At 40.9% G+C, this 19,499-nt stretch overlaps 1 protein-coding gene across 1 annotated transcript in view; it reads right to left on the bottom strand.

Moving 5' to 3' along the window:
• FMN2 (formin 2) overlaps positions 1-19,499 on the bottom strand; it is a 271,921-nt gene that overhangs the window by 75,155 nt on the left and 177,267 nt on the right. The window contains exons 14-15 of the mRNA XM_019500542.2: positions 18,114-18,173; positions 17,775-17,895 (exon numbers count right to left, since the gene is read on the bottom strand). Of these exons, the coding sequence (XP_019356087.2) occupies positions 17,775-17,895; positions 18,114-18,173 (181 nt within the window). The remainder of the gene's footprint in view (positions 1-17,774; positions 17,896-18,113; positions 18,174-19,499) is intronic.

Below are 19,499 nucleotides of genomic sequence, written 5' to 3'. Positions count from 1 at the left end.
CACAATGTTGGCTCATATACTGCTTATTCATATACACTGTAACCCACAGGTCTTCTCTCCAGTAGTGCCACTTAACCAATCGTTCCCCAGTTCATATCGCCCACTGTGATTCCAGTGCATGTAATTATTCTATCCCAGTTGCAGGACTTTGGACTTGCCCACGTTGAATTTCAACTGGCTGACTTCAGACAATTTCTCCAGTCTACTGGCCCTACCCACCAGAGTATCGATAACTCCACCCAACTTGGTGTCATCTGTAAATTTGCTAAGTGTGCATGCAATCCCATCCTCCAAATCATTAATGAACAGTTAAACAGTATTGGACTCAGAAAAGACCCCTTGGGAGCCCTACTTGATACCTCCTCCCAACTACACATTGAGCCATTGATGGCTGCTTTTTGAGCATGAGGATCTAGCTAGTTATGTATTCACTTTATAGTATTCCATCTAGTCTGTATTTCCTTAACTTATTAATGGGAGACAGTGTCAAAAGCCTTCCTGAAATCAAGATATTTTCCCCCCATCCACAGAGCCAGTCACCTTATCATAGAAAGAAGTCATAGACCTGACTATAGGAGGAAAAGTCATAAAGTAAATGCAAAGAACTCTACCTCACTTTTATGGCAGGGTAAGATCATGCTCCCAGGCATTCTCTCTATTAACAGCTTTTAATTAGAAGACATTTCAAGAGAAGTACTTGAGTGTAACTGTTTATTTAAGCAGCCCTAATAATACTTACCCTATATTTTTTAAATGGTCTGAATCAGCATCAGAATATATTTCATAACTTATTTTGTAGAAGGTAAGTGGTATCAGCGTACTTTGCAGTTTCATTAATTTTAAAATATCCAAAAATATGTTTCCTTGCCTTTGGGCACCTAAAGTAAGTATTCATACCCCTCCAATTTTGTAATTAGCTATTGAATTAGTTTACTTTATTTATCAGTGACTGGACTGTTATTCTCAGAATGCCTAATATACTAATTTTCATCTAAAAAGACATCTATATGTTTAAATGCTCTATACACATTTACAAATGAGTTTGTGTTAGAGCCAGGAATAGACCAACAACTTAGACTAGTTATAGCTTGACCTGAAAACAATTTAAATTTTCTCTATAAGGACAAAAACAAAATTACTTCCCAAGATCAATGCCTACAAGACAGTAATTGCAAAAAACCAAAACCAGAATAAGCAGAATCTGCGAAACATTACAGAGCATGACAGAATCCTAATGGTTAGGGTACTTTCCTGGGATGAGAGAGTTTTGGGAGATGGTTCCTTGGCCCAGGACTATTTCTGTTGCCTAGGTAAGTCCTTGAACCTTCGTCACTGGAGATTTTTAAAAGTAGGTCAGGTAAACCAATCATTCCCAAATGATAATTAGGTAAACATTATGTTAATTTGGGGTGTGGGGATGGATAAGTGATCCATTAAATAAGTGATCTATTAAAGTCCCATCCATTCCCATTTCTCCATTTCCCAGAATGAAAGAAAATTGGCAATTCAAGTACTATTTAACCTGGGTGCATATGTAATGCAAGCACAAACTGAAATGCTCACAGATTTCAATGGGCATCTCTATTTCACTTGCTGTGCAATGCTTGGCAAATTCACCAAGAATGACCCTTAATTTCCTCTACCATCAACTGGAGAAAGGCATCATGCACTGTAGAGAGAGGTGTAGGTCACATCAGGAAGAAAATGAGGTAGATTTGTACCTTATTATAGAATCATATCACATTAGGGTTGGAAGGTACCTCAGGAGGTCATCTAGTCCAACCCTCTGCTCAAAGCAGGACCATCCCCAACTAGATCATCCAAGCCATCTTATAAACTGATGAAATCAGGGATTTCAAAAGCATAAGCTTTTGTGAGCCCGGAGGCTGTTGTCAGAAATCAGTGGTGCTCTTGAAGATTTCTGCAATATTAGGTGAAAACCTGTTTTCACAAATATTTACCTATCTATCTATCTGGGAAGATCAGGTGCAATTAACATTGTAATTTAATGCCAACCAATCGCACACAGCTGGTATGTGTATATATATTACACATACATTCCAGCAGCACTGGTTGTATGTGGTACTTGGCATTACATTTGCTTAAGTGACTCATAATGAATAAAAAAAAAAATGTCCAGATTATCTTTTTAATACAACAACAAATGGATCACACAAAATAAATTAAAAACTTACAAAGCAAATATTAAAAATCCCAATATAGATACACATTATATTGTTCCTAGGTGATGAATAAGCTGCAAACCAGCTTCCCTGAGAACACCTTGTATTCTGAATCAATAAAAGGGAAACAAACAAATAGCTGCCCTTGGATACCCCAACCCTATTTCAAGTCACAATGCTCAGTTCTTGACATTCATGCCTTTAACTCCAGTTTATATAATATCTAGCACCCTCTTCGTGAGATTATTCAGTGACATTTTATCTAAATTAGTGCAGACTGAATCCACATTTTCTGAATGGATCCACTGTCTCCAACCTAGGTATAGCACAATATTTACTCCCATTGACCACCCAACATGACTGCCAGCGAATACCATTTCCCCACTGACAATGTACGGATTTTCCCAGATGGACACATTTTGAAAAATTCCTTCCTATAATACAAGGGGGTTACACTCCTTCCTTTTCTTCCCAGCATAACTGGTTGGAACCAAGGTGATTATCTACTGGAATGCAACCCTTCGCATTAGTAACTAATTATTTGCTAATTCTTTACTAAATGACAAATTCCAAAGAATTATCGTAGTTGAAAGCTCAGGACTATTAGCATGAATATATACAAAATTGCTCTGAAACATGGAAAGTTTCAGTCCTCTTCATCATGAGTCATTCTACTGTGTCAGGGTAGCATATAAAATATGGAAATAAAATTAAGTATTTTATTAAGTATACATCAGCATTTTTCTTCAGTTTTCACACCAGATGCAATGCAACTACAATTTTAGTTACTTCTGTAACTCTGCTTAAGCCACAACATACTTTCAAATGAACTAGAAATTAGAATTTTAGCTACTAAGTCAGAATTATTACTTAACTATTTGAAAATTGTAACCTGTATATTGCAAGTACTATTATGATTGTATATGATGGGATTTGAGTATGTAATAATAATTAAAAAACCCATATATTAGTAAGTTACTTAGCAAAGAACATGAAAAGTATCCATATTTTAGACCAGATCCTCACCCTCTCTGTTTAGGGACAGAAATTATACATAAACCAGTATAAGTGAGTGGAAACCAGTTCAAATCTCTAACGCAACAGAAGTTCAGTGCGCACAATCCACTTTCAAAATGGCTGAAACTGGTTTAAGATAAACCTCTTATGGATGTGGTATCAGATTGAACTAATTTAGGTTAAATAGGTTTATTGAACTTCTTTCCCAGATCCCCTCCAGATTTAAGTTAACTCACAGTCCCCCATCCTAGGATGCTTTGCACCTCCCCTGGAAACCTCCCTCACAGGATGAGTAGGCTAGCCTTGACCCAAGCTATCTGCTCCAGCCAGGCAGGGAGATATGCTCTAGCACCCACCCTGGCTTCTGGCCTGGGCCACTACAGGCACTTGACTGTATTTCCGAAATCTAAACAGAATGTCTGTCCACTTGCTTATCAGTTCAATTTACACAGCTTAGACTAACCCTTGAAGACTGAATCGATTCAGCCATGGGCTTTTTGACTGTCTGTACTTAGCCTCTGGGTGCACCTACATGTGTGCTTTACTGTGGAGTAGACTAATTAGCTCTGCACTAAAGCGTCACAGTCCATGTGTGCTGGTATTAAGGTACAGTAGATTAATTAACTCCACCATAAAATAGTACTGCCAGCAACATTACTATTTTATGGCAGAATATTTATGTGTAATCAAATGCACATGCAGACTGTGACAAGGGCTGGCTGGGGCATGAGGGTGCTAAAGTGTGGGGACTGCTTGCTGGCTAGCCCCACACTGGAGCTCCCTCGTGCCACAGCAGGCCCCTATGCCCCTGATGCCACCACCCAGAGCCCCAGCTCTAACTGCTATGGTCTTGGCTGCACATTTAATTGCTGCACCTGGAAGCAGCTGACTGTCATGAACTGTGCTGGAGTTTATATCATTGCATGAACTGCTCATGAGATGCATCCTTTGACTACTGCTCTGCTCCATTCTCCTGCCTGACTGGCTGCTCTGCTTTCTGTTCCCTGGTCTACACTCCTTGTCTAATCTGCTGCTCTTTTTCCTGCTCTCTGCACTTTGTCACTGCACTGCCTGTTCCCTCCTCAGTCTGCTGTGCGCTGCACAGAGGCTGCCCCTGCCACTTGTGGCATGTATGATGTAGGCTGACCCTATTTTAGTGCATCATTAAAATCTTGTTGGTCTGGAAACTACAGAAATAGCCTGAAATCAAGCTGTTAAGATTTATAGAATTTTCCAATTCCAACTGTGTTTATTTCCATGACCTTGCTTTTCCTCATCTGGTACTTCCATAAGTAAAACTTTTTATATAAAATAGTTAATTGACGTATTTCAAACCTTTACATAACTTTGGCTCAAGTTTTGTCTTGTCCCTAGTTTAATGTAGCAATTGTTTATTTATTAAGAGGTTGAACAATAAAATTGATAAGGACTGTTTAATAAAAAGGGAAAAAATAGAAAATATGATTCACCAAATAAGAATGTTGTAAGTGTTCACTCTTTTAGTGACATTTTGTAGCAATATAAGTAGCCCAGAACTTTACTGGGCTTTTAATATTAAACACCAAAGTTATTTAAAGCATGAGGAATGCTCCACTCCCCACCCCCGCCTTTAAAAACCCAAACACCATTTAGAATAGCAATTTTCCAGATTTACTAGACACAACTCATATCTCTCGGAAATATAAAGTGAATCTCTACTAATCTCTTCATATATCTTTTTTTAAGAAAATGACATAAAGAGATGACCAGCTGTTTCTTGGATTCAATGTATTCAAATCACTTAGTATTTTGGTAATTATAATATTCAACAGCATGTTCACTGAAAAACTCTTTCCCTTCACCTTTTCAAAGAAAGCAAATAAGGGTCTTTATGCCACATCCAAGAAAAATAAAAGAACAATGAGAACTGTGAATTATACTGATGGACAATTAACCTTCAGGCCACCACTTCTACATTTGGTTAACCACATATAAAACCACACATTTATAAAAGTGCTAAAGTAGTTAGAGGAGATTTTTTTAAAGTATCAACTGGAGTGATTTATGCCTCTAATTTTCAGCAGTTCTATACAACACCCAGAACTTATATGGAAGTCAACAAAAGATGCGTACACTCAGTTTTTCCGAAAAATCAGATTTGCACTGTAAGTTACAACCATTGTTTTAACAGCACCCCCAATGTTTGTATGTCATGTTTGCAAATACAACCTGCACCTTTAAAGAACATGCAGAATTTAATGAAGGGGAATGAAACTGGCCTCATCAGAAACACAAACTTTACCACAAGTTGAGAAAGAGCTCTCAATTTTCTTTTATTTATTTTGTTGGTATTGTTAAGACTTACACTAAGAACTGCTGAGGCTTCAAGGGCTTCCATAGACAGCTCCTTGTTTGGAGTTTTAAGGACAGTAAAACATGACTCACAGATTGACTGAAAGCCTGCCTTGGATTTACATCTGGTTTAGGTTTAGGAGTCTGCATGCTGCACAGTTCCAGTAATTAACCCTTTCCAGGATGGCTGCATGAACTTCTAGACTAGAGTGTGTAAATGTAAAGCTGATAAGGGAACAAAAGCAACGTTTTAATTCTGTGAACATACTCTGTGCTTCTGAATAATAACTTGGCTGGCCAAAGGCCAGATGCACTTCTGTATCAGTTGGCCTAACATTTCCCTCGTCAACTCGGCCATAAACTGAAAGCATTGTTATCACAAACAAGCATGTTTCTGTTTATATTTCACCTATGGATCTGCAATTCATTGCCTCTCCTGGAATGTTGTAATTTATTTAATGATTCTTTAAAGTCTTAATGGTTGTAAAAAGTTTAATTTGCATGTATGTAAAAATATACAGAGAGAATAAAAACTGCTAAACATTGACAAAATACTTTAAAGAGAGGAACTGGCAGGTGCTACAGTGTACCATAATAGAAATAGTTTCTGCAGAGCCAATTAATTTGGTCTTTTTAGGTATAGGGAATTTAACTTATTCTTTCCATTTGCCTTTCCAAGGATTTGGAATAAAAGCTAAGAAGCACATTCAAGCCTGTGAAGTGTGTGGCAAACTACTTATGCTGATCAAGGAGTGGCAGGAAAATGCTGCCAAGAGCCTCATCCACATGATCAGAGGGATGGTATTTGATGGTGACTATTTGATGAAAATGAGGAAAAACTGGGAACTGCAGGCAAAAGGATCACATCCAAGAGAGCAATAAAACTGATATATTCTTTGACATTAAGCTGCGAGTACACGATGTTACCCTCCACCCCCAAGAGACTAATTCACCACCAATAGTGAATGAGCCTTGTTTTGCAAATAGGTCATGTTTCTGAAACACAAAAGAAAGATGACAAAACCAAATTCAAACCCAAATAAACAAACAACTGTCTCCCTCTTTCTCCTCCCCACCACCCTGAATTCAATTACAGTTTAGGTTAGAAGATCTGCTGGAATTTGCCAGTAGTACAAATATAAATGCACACTTACCTAAAAGTCAAAATTTAAGTAACCTTTCTGTAGAAAAATCTAATATTTCCAATATAGCACCTTGTACAACACATAGCTAGCCTGATAGCTAAACATCAGCCATGTGACTTTCATTCCAACAGCATGTTTCTAAGTAAAAAGAGGAAATGGTAGACATGGCAAATCCTTGTAAACTTTTCAGGTTTGTAGTGAGAGTTGTTTGCGGGGTACTTTCAAAGTGTGATGTAAAAACTAGATATTCTTATAAACATTTTTTCAGTCACATAAATGAGAAACTGCAGACCTATTGGGTCACCTAGTCTATTATTAATTGATGTTGATTCAGTGAATCAGATGGACTCATGATAGCAACAAAACAGGACCATAAACTTTATTAAAATTACCAGTACTGCAATGACATCATTATTTGTAACACTGAAGGTTATCAAACAAAGATACTAGTAATTTACTATATCATGGCATGCCAACATACACTGTGTGATCCAGGCTTTTAGATCCTTGCTTATGGTTTAATATGAATATTTTTTAAATGTTACCCTTTAAATGTTCTGCCTAACATTGAGTTGTTTATTACATTTCACTGGAACTTTAGTGGAAATTGTGCAATAAATGACCACTGATAAATCAGAATTTAATTTGCAAGGATAAGACTTACTCTTGGAAACTATTATAATGACATAAATTTAAAGACAAACTTCTTGATGGCTAAAATTTGCAATAAAAAGTGTTTATAAATAAAGCAGAGTACTATCTCTTCCCAAATTAAATCCAGGGCCTGCTAAATTTCATGGATCACAAATCTAATTTTTCCCTAAGCCACAAATGTACTGATGTGGCATGTGACAATACACTGAGAAATAAAAATGATTTGCTCACCCTTACCTTACTTCTGACATGGATGCCTACAGTTTTGTATAGTTTCTAATGAGTACTACACCTTGGCATCAGTGATAGCTGCCCATTTCCTCCTTCAAGTGAAAAGCCTTACCAAAATTCCTCATAAACCAGGGATATGCCCATGTGCTATATGGATACATAGGATGCTTAAACCTATATGGTATAGAATTACAAAAAAAAACACTAGCTTTTTTAAGAGTCTAGAAAGATATTTTGATAATCTAAAATAATATATGATCCAGAACCTCTGAATTAAAAATCTTGCATCATTCTCATTACCCAGGCTGTCTGATTCTCTTTGCATGGTGAGTTGATTTAAGTCATGTGGCAAATGCTAAGATATCTATCTGCTGTGGAATGACACAGAAACAGAAACCAACACTTGGTATAAATGCATCAAGGAGGGCTGCTGACAGCCATGGGAGATCAAAAGTAGATCAAATTGCTTAACAAACTATGTCACTGAACTCAGAAAGGCTGAACTGAGAATACTGTTGAGCTGTGAAATTTGGGGGCAACTTATGGAGCCAAACTCAGTAGGTACATTAATAAAACCCCTATCTGTTCATTTTGCCTTATTTATTTCTACTACATAACATTAATTCTTCACCATATATTTATTTTAAATAAGCATAGCAGAAGTATACGAAGTACGAGTTTAATAGTGGATTATTCCTACTGTTTCTTGTATTTCATTAGTTTTTTTTTTTTTAATTGTAAATAAAAGTCTCTGTTAAAAAAAACAAAAAACAACAACACCTTCAACATGTTTTCTGCAAGCCCTTTACACTTAAGTTTTTAATGTGAAGTCTTGGAAGAGGCTTTCTCCTCTAAGATTTACAAACTGCAAGGCATACAGTTCATAAAATCTAAAAATGGGAAAAGGCCTCAGCAGTCATAATGGAAAAAGCATAAAAGAATGGAAATCAACAAAACTACCCTTTCTATGCAAACATGCATCCAAACTTATGGCTGAGTTAGCACCACAAAGAAATCATTTTGAAGAATCAAAGATTTGAGTCTGCATGTGCTTATATATGTTACCAACATATGCAGATGTAAAAATATGGCTGGAATCAGATGCTATTGTTATGGTTACAAAACAGTTTCAGGTATTACCTCTTTTAAAAATCAGTCTCTGTTTCAAGATAAGGTGTTTGAAGGCTGAAGAAAAATACCTCCACTTTTTTTTTTTTTTTAAATGTGGGTGGACAGAACATCTCAAACAACTCATTGTAATCAAATATTAGCCTACTAACCAAATAGGGATTAAATGTATTAGCAGTAAGTCATAATGAAAAAAGGGTGTGTGCACATATATGTGTGCACACTTCTGGTCAAGACTGATACTTCTAGGAGAGGAACATGTCCTGGACAATGCTGAGTGTTATCAATTCCCATAGACTTCAAATACAAAATAGAATGTGTATCTTTTGTTAGGAGTGCTTAATATACATTTCAGTATCCGGTCTTATGGTTTAGCTCTTGCTGGTTCTTGGAATTTATATGCTGCATTAGCCAACAAATAAAGTTGTAGAGTGCACATACTGAATAAATAATTAGAAAAAGGCACTTGAAAGCCAATTACCTCCACATTCAACCTTTTTTTCCAATTAAAAACTATATTAAATGTTAAAAATAACATTAATGCACATTTGACTTGATTCCACTGTAAACTTTAATTGCATTACTTTAGTCTACAAAACATGTAAAAAGGTTCTGAGTGGGCAACTTAATGTTGCTGGAGCAATTTAACTTTTGGAATATCCTGACTTCCCTTTGCTTTATCTTGCAACCTGTATGTTTAACACAAGTTTTTTGTATTTTGGGTGATATTCTCCCATAGCATGGATAGCAAAACTCAAGACATTGTAAATCAGCATCCATATACGAGGAAAAAGGGTAATGTTTTATTTTAATCTTCAGTTCAGCACACAGGAAACCCCCCAGAAACCATTTTTTCTATCTGTGCAAAGTTTCTCTGTGTGAGATGGCACTCAGTGCATACCCTAGGTTTCACTTCATCATTGTTAGCTTTCTTGCAAAGAAAGTTCCCAGTGCACAAAATAATGAATCAGCTGAGGTGATGATTAGTTTGCTTGGGTCAAAAATGGCCAAGGAGAGCATGGAAAATTATTATCTTTATCCTATTCAATACCACTTTTTGCATAGGTCATCATAATGAATAATGTGTTTCCCCAGCAGCTGGGGGGAAGGGGGCATGGCGGCAGCAGGACCATGGTGGCAGTAAGTGGGAACTCCCATAGATGCCGCCAGTGCTGTTGATGGGGTGGGGGGTGGCAAGTGCCAACCAGGGGTCAGTGACCACCTGCAGATGCTGCCAGCAGTGATGGCGGTGGCCAGCGGCAATTGCAGATCACCCACAGATGCCACCAGTGGTGTCAGTGGTGGGGTGGCGAGTTTTTGTAGGGGGTGTACTGCCATGCTCAGGGGGTGCACATGCACCCACATGCACCCACTACACATCACCCCTGGTCATCATACCCACACTCTGATGAAACCTAGTCACAAAAAGTGTATAATCCTGGATACAAATTGGGTTAAACTGACCATACCTATACAATGTTTCAGTTAAGTTAAATTGGGAGATGGTCTCCATCTTGATCTTATTGGGTGTACTCAGGCACTGGTAATTACAGAGCCCAGAAAATAGGCACCGTCTCTTCCAAAGACACTTTTGCTCAGGTTCAGGGAAAGTTCACTTCTTAAAGTATTCCCTATTTTGCAAAAGCTATCTTTGTGTATCTTGTGGGGAGAGCCATGGAACAGGAGATCATCAAGAGCAAGTATGGCAGAGGACCAGCATCGCTTAGTAGGGAACTCTTCAGTAAACAAAAACACAAAAAAGAAGCTTATAAGAAGTGGAAACTTGAACAAACAACTAGGGAGGAGTATAAGAGTATTGCTCGGGCATGCAGGGATGAAGTCAGGAAAGTCAAAGCACAATTGAAGTTTTAGCTAGCAAGGGATGTGAATGGCAACAAGAAGAGTTTCTACAAGTATGCCAGTAACAAGAGGAAGATAAGGGAAAGTGTGGGTCCCTTACTGAATGGGGGAGGCAACCTTGTGACAGAGGATGCAGAAAAGGCTGAAGTAGTCCATGCCTTGGTAGGGGTGTTTCCAGCTGGGCAAGGGAAGTGATTATTCCTCTCTCTTCAGCACTGGTAAGGCCACATATGGAGTGGAGTTTTTGGCCTCCCACTACAGAAAGGATGCAGAGAAATTGGAAAGAGTCCAGTGGAGGGCAACGGAAATGGTTCGGGGGCTAAGGCACATGACTTCTGAGAAGAGACCGATGGAACTGGGTGTATTTAGTCCAGAGAAGAGAAGACTGAGGGGGGATTTAATAGCAACCTTCAAGTACCTGAAGTGGGGTTTGAAAGAGGATGGAGCTAGACTGTTCTCAGTAGTGACAGAACAAGGAACAACAGTCTCAAGTTGCAGCATGGGAAGTTTAGGTTAGATAGTAGGAACATTTTTCTCACTAGGAGGGTAGTAAAACACTGGAATACATTACCCAGAGAGGTTGTGGAATCTCCATCCTTGGAAGTTTTAAGACACGGCTAGACAAAGCCTTGGCTGGGGTTATCTAGTTGGGGATGGTCCTATTTTGAGCTGGGGTTGGACTACATGACCTCCTGAAGTCCCTTTCAACCCTAATTTTCTATGAGTCTATGATTCTGACATGAAAGATTTTGTGTGCAGAGGATATTCCAAATGGTAGGCATTTGAATCTATATCTCCTGAACAGAGTAATGAATTGTTTGCTCTCTGCCAAAATTCCAAGTTGGCATTGAGCATGCTGAAGTCTTAGCATCTTGCATTTGGCTAAATGGGTGCTTGATTGCTGGCATAAATTAGCATTTACATTCCAGACTCCTGGTGAGACTGCAATCAAGATGTGTGAATCACTAAAAGGCTCTGTCAAGATGGCAGTGGGTACATACACAGAAAAGCCAGTGAACCATCTCAACAACTCCCTGATGGATGATGTCTTGGTATTGTTTCTTAACAGATTTCATCGGGGCAGTGGAATGCGCTGCGAGCAAGAAAGGTTAAGCATCCCTTCTTGAGCATAACTGGGTAGGCTTGTTTCAGATTTTTACTCCATTAAATAGCCTTGGGAATTTTTGGACCGAGTTGATCATTTTCACAGATTAAGATCTGACCTTATTTAGCCTCCATATTAAGCCCTGTTCTTTACTTGCCTTACAGTTCAGTAGCATCCATTTTGAGATCTCTAATTAAATAGATGTCTTCCTATATAGGCTTGCTCAGAATTCTGAGACTGTAAGGACATAGTTTCATAGTAGGTAGGGTCGGAAGGGACCTGAGCAGATCATTGAGTCCGACCCCCTGCCACGGGCAGAAAAGGATGCTGGGGCAAACAATCTCAGCTAGGTGATTATCTAGCCTCCTTTTGAAGACCCCCAGAGTAGGAATGAGCACCACTTTCCCTTGGAAGTTGGTTCCAGATCCTAGCCGTCCTTACTATGAAGTAGTGCTTCCTGATGTCAAGCCTGAATCTACTCTCAGTCAACTGATGGCTGTTGTTCCTTGTTACTCCTGGTAGTGCTCAGAGGGACATGGACTCTCCCATTGCCTGCTGGTCTCCCTTGGCCAGTTTGTAGACGGCCACCAGATCCCCCCCCAGCCTTCTCTTGTGGAGGCTGAACAGGTTCAGGTCCCATAGCCTCCACTTGTAGGGCCTGCCCTGCTGCCCCCTGTTCATGTGAGTGGCCCTCCTCTGGACCTTCTCAATGCTATCCACATCCCTTCTGAAGTGCGGTGCCCAGAACTGGATGCAGTACTCCAACTGCGGCCTGACCAGTGTCGCATAGAGGGGGAGGATCACCTCCTTGGACCTGCTCATGATGCATATGTGGATGCATGACAAGGTGCAGTTAGCCTTCCTGATGGCGTCCACACATTGGTAGCCCATCTTCATTTTGGAATCAATAATGACTCCAAGATCCTTTTCTGCCTCTGTGCTGACTAGAAAGGAGTTCCCCAGCCTCTAGGTATGCTGCTGGTTCTTTCTCCCTAGGTGCAGTACCTTGCACTTGTCAGTACTGAATCCCATCCTGTTCTCATCTGCCCACCCCTGTAACCTGTCTAGATCTAGTTGCAGCCTGTCCCTCTCCTCCAATGTGCCCACTTCTCCCCACATCTTAGTGTCATCCATGAATTTGAACAGGGTGCTTTTCAATCCCTCGCCCAAATCACTGATGAAGATGTTGAGCAGTGCGGGCCCAAGGACCAAGCCCTGGGGGACCCCCCACTGCCCGCATCCCTCCAGGTCAAAAATGACCTGTCCATTAGTACTCTCTGGTGACCCTCCAGCCAATTTGCAACCCATCTGACTGTGTAGGCATCAACACCACAGCCACCTAATTTCTTATTGAGAATGGGGTGAGAGACCGTGTTGAAGGCCTTCCTGAAGTCCAGAAAGAACTACGTTCACCATGACACCTGCATCCAAGGATTTTGTGACCTGGTCGTAGAAGGCCACCAGGTTGGTCTGACATCTTCTCAAGTACAAGTGTGGGGGGGGGGGGGGGGGGTTGTCAGGAAAGGAGAAGTTGAGATGAGCCACAGTGCATATGTGCAACTTTTCAGGGATGACTAATGTCAACTACTGTCCTCATCTTGGTACATATTGTACCAGTTTGGGGTGCAATATGTCTAGAGTCCAATGATTTGGCTCAACTTTCAGACACCAGAACATTCACCAGAAAGGTTTTCTTGTTCTTAGCAGCTGGTGCACGTACATGGATATTGGCACTTTTTAGGACAGTTGGCATTTTTAACAGGACATTTACTGTGGTGCAGAGGCATGTCTTCCAGATAATGCAGAGATCCTGGCTGCTGCTATAGGTACACCTTTAGTGAGGTGGTCCCTATCAGGCCATTTAGAGGGTCTGTCATGTGTTCAGGCAATGGTTACCGCTTCTTTAACAGCTGTCATCAAACAGTGACAGTTATTATTGATTATAAGCTTAGCAGGCACGTGTTATTACTTCTTGACACTTTCAGCTAATCTAGCTTCAACAACAGCTTTCTCAAGCATCAGATCAGGGCAAAGATGCAATCTCTCTGACACAGCAGTCTCTTTTACTGCAAACTATAAAATGAGATGTGTCATCATGAAATTTACTGATGACACTGCAGTATTGTGCTAAGGCATATAGGGTCAGAATCCCTCTTTTCTTGAAACCAGGAAAAAAACAACTTGCATCTCCCATAAATTTTGTGAACCCTGTCCAAGAGAAAGACAATGTATGACCAGTTAGGAAACAGTATGTAGTCAGGGCCTCTTGTGTGGACAGGACATTATAATAAACCCTTACTTTTTCTCTCTCAAGTGAACTGAATAACAAACATTACATTCAGCACCAAAGAAGAACTATATTAAAAGCTGGGAAGGGTGTGGACTGGCTTTAGGAAGGTTTCTTCACACTCCATAAAGAACATTTAAAAGACATCCTAAAGTGGCACTAAATTGGTTTGTGCTATGGGAAATCTGGAGGTGGTGTCCTGGCAACTGCAGCTACCTTTCAAGTGGCACGGCAAATTAAAAAAGGGGCACAGTGTCAAAATAGGCATTCTTCCAACCTCTGGGCTGGAGTAGCAGCCACAAAGAGATTAGGTTGCATCCTGGTGATGGGTCAGGGTATAAAGAGAGAAATAATATACTGTTGCTTAGGTCCTTTATTCATAGAACCCAATAATTCCATAAGGGTGGTGAGTATTTCAGCTCTTTTCAATGCAAAGCTATCTTCCTGCGAAATTTCTCAGAGAAAGGGCATGAAATGTCTATACGAATATATAGAAAATTTGATTCAGGATTTATGGAAATATTTAAACAAGCCTAAATATAAAGCATCTTCCTGAACCAGGGCCTATAAACATTCATGCTCATAAAGGTAAGAGTAAGTCCCTTAAATGAGAAAGCCACAGCCTGAACTTGATGCAGAAAAATATAAATAATTGTTTTCAGGCTCTCTATACGGGTACTATTATTACTACTGACGTACCTCAGATGACTTAACTGATGGAAGGAACAAACCCCATTGACCAGAAATCAGGAATAGTTTCAGGAAAGCAGAGTTCATGAGCACTACACCAAACAACAGGAAGAGGAGGATGTTGATGGTTGGGAATGCTCTTCTAAGGGGAACAGGAGTGCTACTTAGACATCTGGGCCTGGAATACCAATAGCTGTACTGCATGCTCAAACCCTGAATTCATGGATCTGATAGAAAGGTTTATTAGGCCATGAAACCATGACCCCTTTCTATTCATTTTACAGAAGTGCTGTGTGCAAGGCATGGGGAGTGAGGACCAGTCTATTCAATACTGGTTTCACCTCAGCTGGCAGAGGAGGAAGAGTCAGGATCTGCACCCTGGGGAGCAGTGGTGGCAACAGGGGCCAATCCAGCTGTGGCAGAAGCAGTAGCTATCATTAATGCACCTCCTCTAAGCAGGCACCTGGGTCTAGTGCCTAGTCAGGCATCACTCATTTTGCTGTTGTCAGCTGGAGTACTCTGTCTAGATTGGTTGCACAGCATTTTAAGTAGGTAGTCGAAAAACTTGAGAATACAGAGACAGTAAATGAAGATGATAAAGGAGTTGGAATGTAAGCCATAGAATGAAGGAATCTGGCTTTACCTAGTAGGGGGATAAAGATGGCATATGATAGCAGTTTTCCAATATTCAAAAGGCTGCTATCAAGAGGGAGAAAAAATAGATTCCTTTCACACAAGGGGCGGGTCATGAGCCAATGAGTTTAAAATTCTAGCAAAACTGATTTAAATTACATCTCTGGGGACACTTTTTAATTGTAAAAACAATTGGGCAATGGAACAAGTTGCCAAGGGAATCTTTCTGGCATCTTTTTCATTATAAATGTAAGACTAGAATGGGCCTGAGCCATGGAAGCCTCACAGACAAGGAAGCATAAAACTGAGAACATCCTACAGCAGGGGTTTTCAACCTTTTTTTTTTTAACAAGTGTACCCCTTCAGTCTCAATGTTTCTGCTCATATATCACTTTATATATTTTCTTGTTTTCAAGGAGGGAGGGGGCAGATCAAGGGCCCCATGGTGAGGGGCGGAGGGAGTGGAAGTGGGCTGGGGCAGGCACTACATAAACAGAGAGATGAAAAATTATCTGGGAGGCGTATGCATGCATGCACAACCATCCTCACCCCCCACAGCAGGTAAGTCTGGGAGGGGAAAGGGCTGTGGGGGGGGGGCAGGGCAGATCGAGGTCCCGAGGCCCCACTGTAAGGGAGGGAGTGGGGGGCACAGGCAGGAGCAGGGGCTGGGGTGAGTGGGGCCCTGGCTGGGCCGGGTGGTGGGACAAGTGCAGGCCTGGGGACCTCTGCTTGTCCAATTACCTGGCCCAGCCATGGCCTCACTCACCCCAGCCCCTGCTCCTGCCCTTCTTCCTCCCTTATCATGGGGGCCTCAATTTGCCCCCCCCATATGGCAATGAGGGAGGGAGTGGGGCTGGGATAATTCCCACCATGCAGAAGAGAGTGGGGCAGAGGCATGAGTGAATGATTTGCCCCTGCCCCACTCCTCCTGCACTGTGGGGGTCTTGATCTGCACCCCGCAGCTCAGTCACAAAGAAAGTGAGGGAGGGAGTGGGGCTGGGGCAGGCACTGCACAGCCAGAGTAGGGTGTGGGACTGAGTTGCACAGGGAGGCAGTGGCTGCCCCAGCTACACCCCCACCAGGTGGGCATGGGGGGGGCATGGGCCCCCCAGATCTGGGCAGGGGGCTGGCTGGGCTGCAGTCAGGGTGGGCAGCAGTGGCACTGGGAGAGGGGCTGTGGGAGGGTGTCTGCAACCACCCCAAAATTCACCATAGCCTCCCCCACCCCCCTCCCAGCCCTACACCCCCACAAGGAACAGCTTGGTGCTGCCCCAGCCCCAGCCCGCAGCAGCCCACAGACTGCCCTGCCCCATGTGCTGATCTGGGGGCATGCCCTCCAGGGGGTGCATGTAGCAGTGGTGTTGGGAGGGAGGCTGAACAGGGTGGGGGGGGGGAAAGGGGGCTCATATGTGGTGGTCACCACTGTCTTGCTTGGCCATGTGTCATGCCACTTTCCCATGCCTGGTCATGACTCTACGGCTGTTGATGGGCTCTGCACTGGCCAATTGCACGCAGCCAGAGGTGGGCACAACACACACTCCCCCTCCCCCCCTCCCATTCAGACCCTGGCAGCTCTTCTGTAAGAGGGGGTGGGGAGGTGCTGCAGTGTGCTGCATAGGGCTGGTGGAACCCAGCATGTCCCTTCTCCTCCTCCTCCACCTCCCCCAGGTTAGAGGCAAACACGCCAGGGGAGACACTGCCACCATGCACTCTGTCCCCGCTCATCCATGTGTACACCCTACACCCTTTCTAAGTACTCCTGGGGGTATGCATATCCCCAGTTCACATCCCATGGCCTACAGCATGCCACAGGGAAGAAAAGAACATTGCCAATGACAAGCCCAGAGCTAGTTTCCTCATTCCTGACCTGATTACACTGGTCCTGACCTGATTACATTGGTACAGATCAAGCCACTACTTAGCTTAGCTAAATTAATGAGCGTTACAATTGTTCACAATATTAAAAAATAAATAAAAATGATGTTATATGATATAAATTGCTTCCTTATAGTAAAGCAGGGATACCATTCTCAAAAGGCTTTTAAAATTTACAATTTAAAAAGGTGAGTTTTTCCCCCTAAAACTTGATAATTCTTAACTAAAAGGAAAAAAATGCAACATATGTATTTTTTAACATGGGCTACATAAGGCAGCATTAAACATATTTAATTCATCACTATTTCTCACCTAGTAAGCAATATTCAGGCCTACATTGTTTGAGCACAAAGTATACGAATCAAAGACTACTAAGAGCAAATTAAATTATTGAAGACACTGGTCAAATTTATTCTTCAGTTGTTAGAGAAAATTCACCATTCCACTATACATCAATCAGTCTTAAAAACATCAACCAATATAGTGAATAAAGTCAAGAGTCCAAGACAATTTTAGGAATTAAAACCTACATAATATTTTTGTACCACTGCATAGTGATGATCCAAAAAAAAAAAAAAAAAAAGGATTGAACTATAGGTTGCCTATATATTTATAATTTGGTGTAGTTATAGTACCTCGCAGATCTTTTTTTAGTTTTCGAAGATCCTTTTGAAAGTCTTCAAACTTCATTTGTGAAGCTTGAAAGAGGTCTTGTGGCTCTGGAAGAGGAAAGATGCATTGCTCTTTTCCAGCGTCCTGACAAAAACATAATGAATGCTTAAACATTTTTAAAGTTGAACATGCTAAAAGGAAGAGAACTTATCACCTAACATTTTACACACTAGAACAAATAGTTGATAGTAGAAAATTACATATGCACAACACATTTAAGTCACTTTAATTAATTTAAAAAATAAAACTAAATAAAGCAGTTGAAAGAAGTATTTAAATTGGCTAAGATAATTATTGCTCACCTCATCAAAATTCCGCAAGTAATATGAGACAATATACGATAGAAGACTTCTGCTGTTATCCTGCATAGAAAAAAAAAAACAATATTTGTGTTGCTAAATCTTATTAATTCTATGGTAGATTGTATTCATGTTACAAAAAACTATGAAAAATTCTTTGAGTTTAAAAGAACAAAAGAATTCCAGAATGGATGCCAGTATTCCATAATGAATTATGCTGTTAAAATTAAACATACCTTTAAATTATTGATGAATAAAGAACAACTTACGAAGCTAAAAGCTAAACAAATACTGAAATACCTTGTTCAACTGGGGGTCTTGAATTTAAATAAAAAGTGAAATCTTTAAACATATTAGGAAAAACAGATAGACTATATTCATACCTTTTTCTGTTTTTTCCCTTAATTTAGATATTTTAAGTATTATCAAGTATATAGCCACATATATTCTATCTTACTCGACAACCACACTGCCAAAAATTGCTCCTTGGTATTTTGTGAGACAGTACACATACATATATTTATTCATCATCTTGCCAGATACTAATTTTGCTCAGTAAATGCTCTCTTATCATAACTACTGCTATGCAAGCTTAACATCTTCATGCTTTTTCAAAACACAAACTGCACGTAGTAGCTTTGGTAGTATTATCTAAGGGTAAGAAGTGAACTCCCACTTTATCCATTGCATAAGAAATCAATAATCTGGTTTAACAGAACTGAGACAGTGCAACATTTTGATACAGTGCAGCATAAAATATTGTTTCCCTTGCAAATGCTCCAATATGGCCTCTTTTTAATAAGAGTAAGCCCTATTCAGTTTTTTTTTTCAAGTTTTAGGCACCTACTCATCAGGAGAGGACTCTAGGCTCTGGATCTGAAGAGCAAACAGGAGTGCAGATGTATGCCTTTTCTACTGGCTAGTCCTAAAAACACGTTTTCAGTGTGTTCATTTTTTTGAATCAGCTGTCTGAGCATCTAAGGGTATGTGTAGACATTCACTGTACCCAGTCTATGATCACACAGCTTGCCTTAAACTGTGAGACTATAGCTCTGGAGTGGGATGTACAGATGTCCACTCATGCTGGGAGCCATGCTGGGAAACTGGTGTAAGGACAGGGTAGAAGACATGTGTACAAGATCACTGGGGGTGCTAACAAGTCCAAAGGGGGCAGGGCAGCAGGAGTGGGGGAGCTGATGGGCTTCTGGGAGCTTGTCAGCTTGTGGATGGGAGGGTTGGGGGGCTAAAAATAATCCGTCTGGTCAGGGTGCGGAGGAACATAGGAAGAATGCATCACCAGGGCTGGGGCAATTGACTGAGTTGAACATGTGCAGACATTGACTAGACTGGGCTAACCCATTCATGATTTAAGTTAGTTCACCTCCCCAG

Source organism: Alligator mississippiensis, chromosome 1 (assembly GCF_030867095.1).
Source record: "Alligator mississippiensis isolate rAllMis1 chromosome 1, rAllMis1, whole genome shotgun sequence".
Taxonomy (NCBI): Eukaryota; Metazoa; Chordata; order Crocodylia; family Alligatoridae; genus Alligator; species Alligator mississippiensis.
Note: the sequence above shows the minus strand (reverse complement) of the source record. Positions and strands in the feature narration are given on the sequence as shown.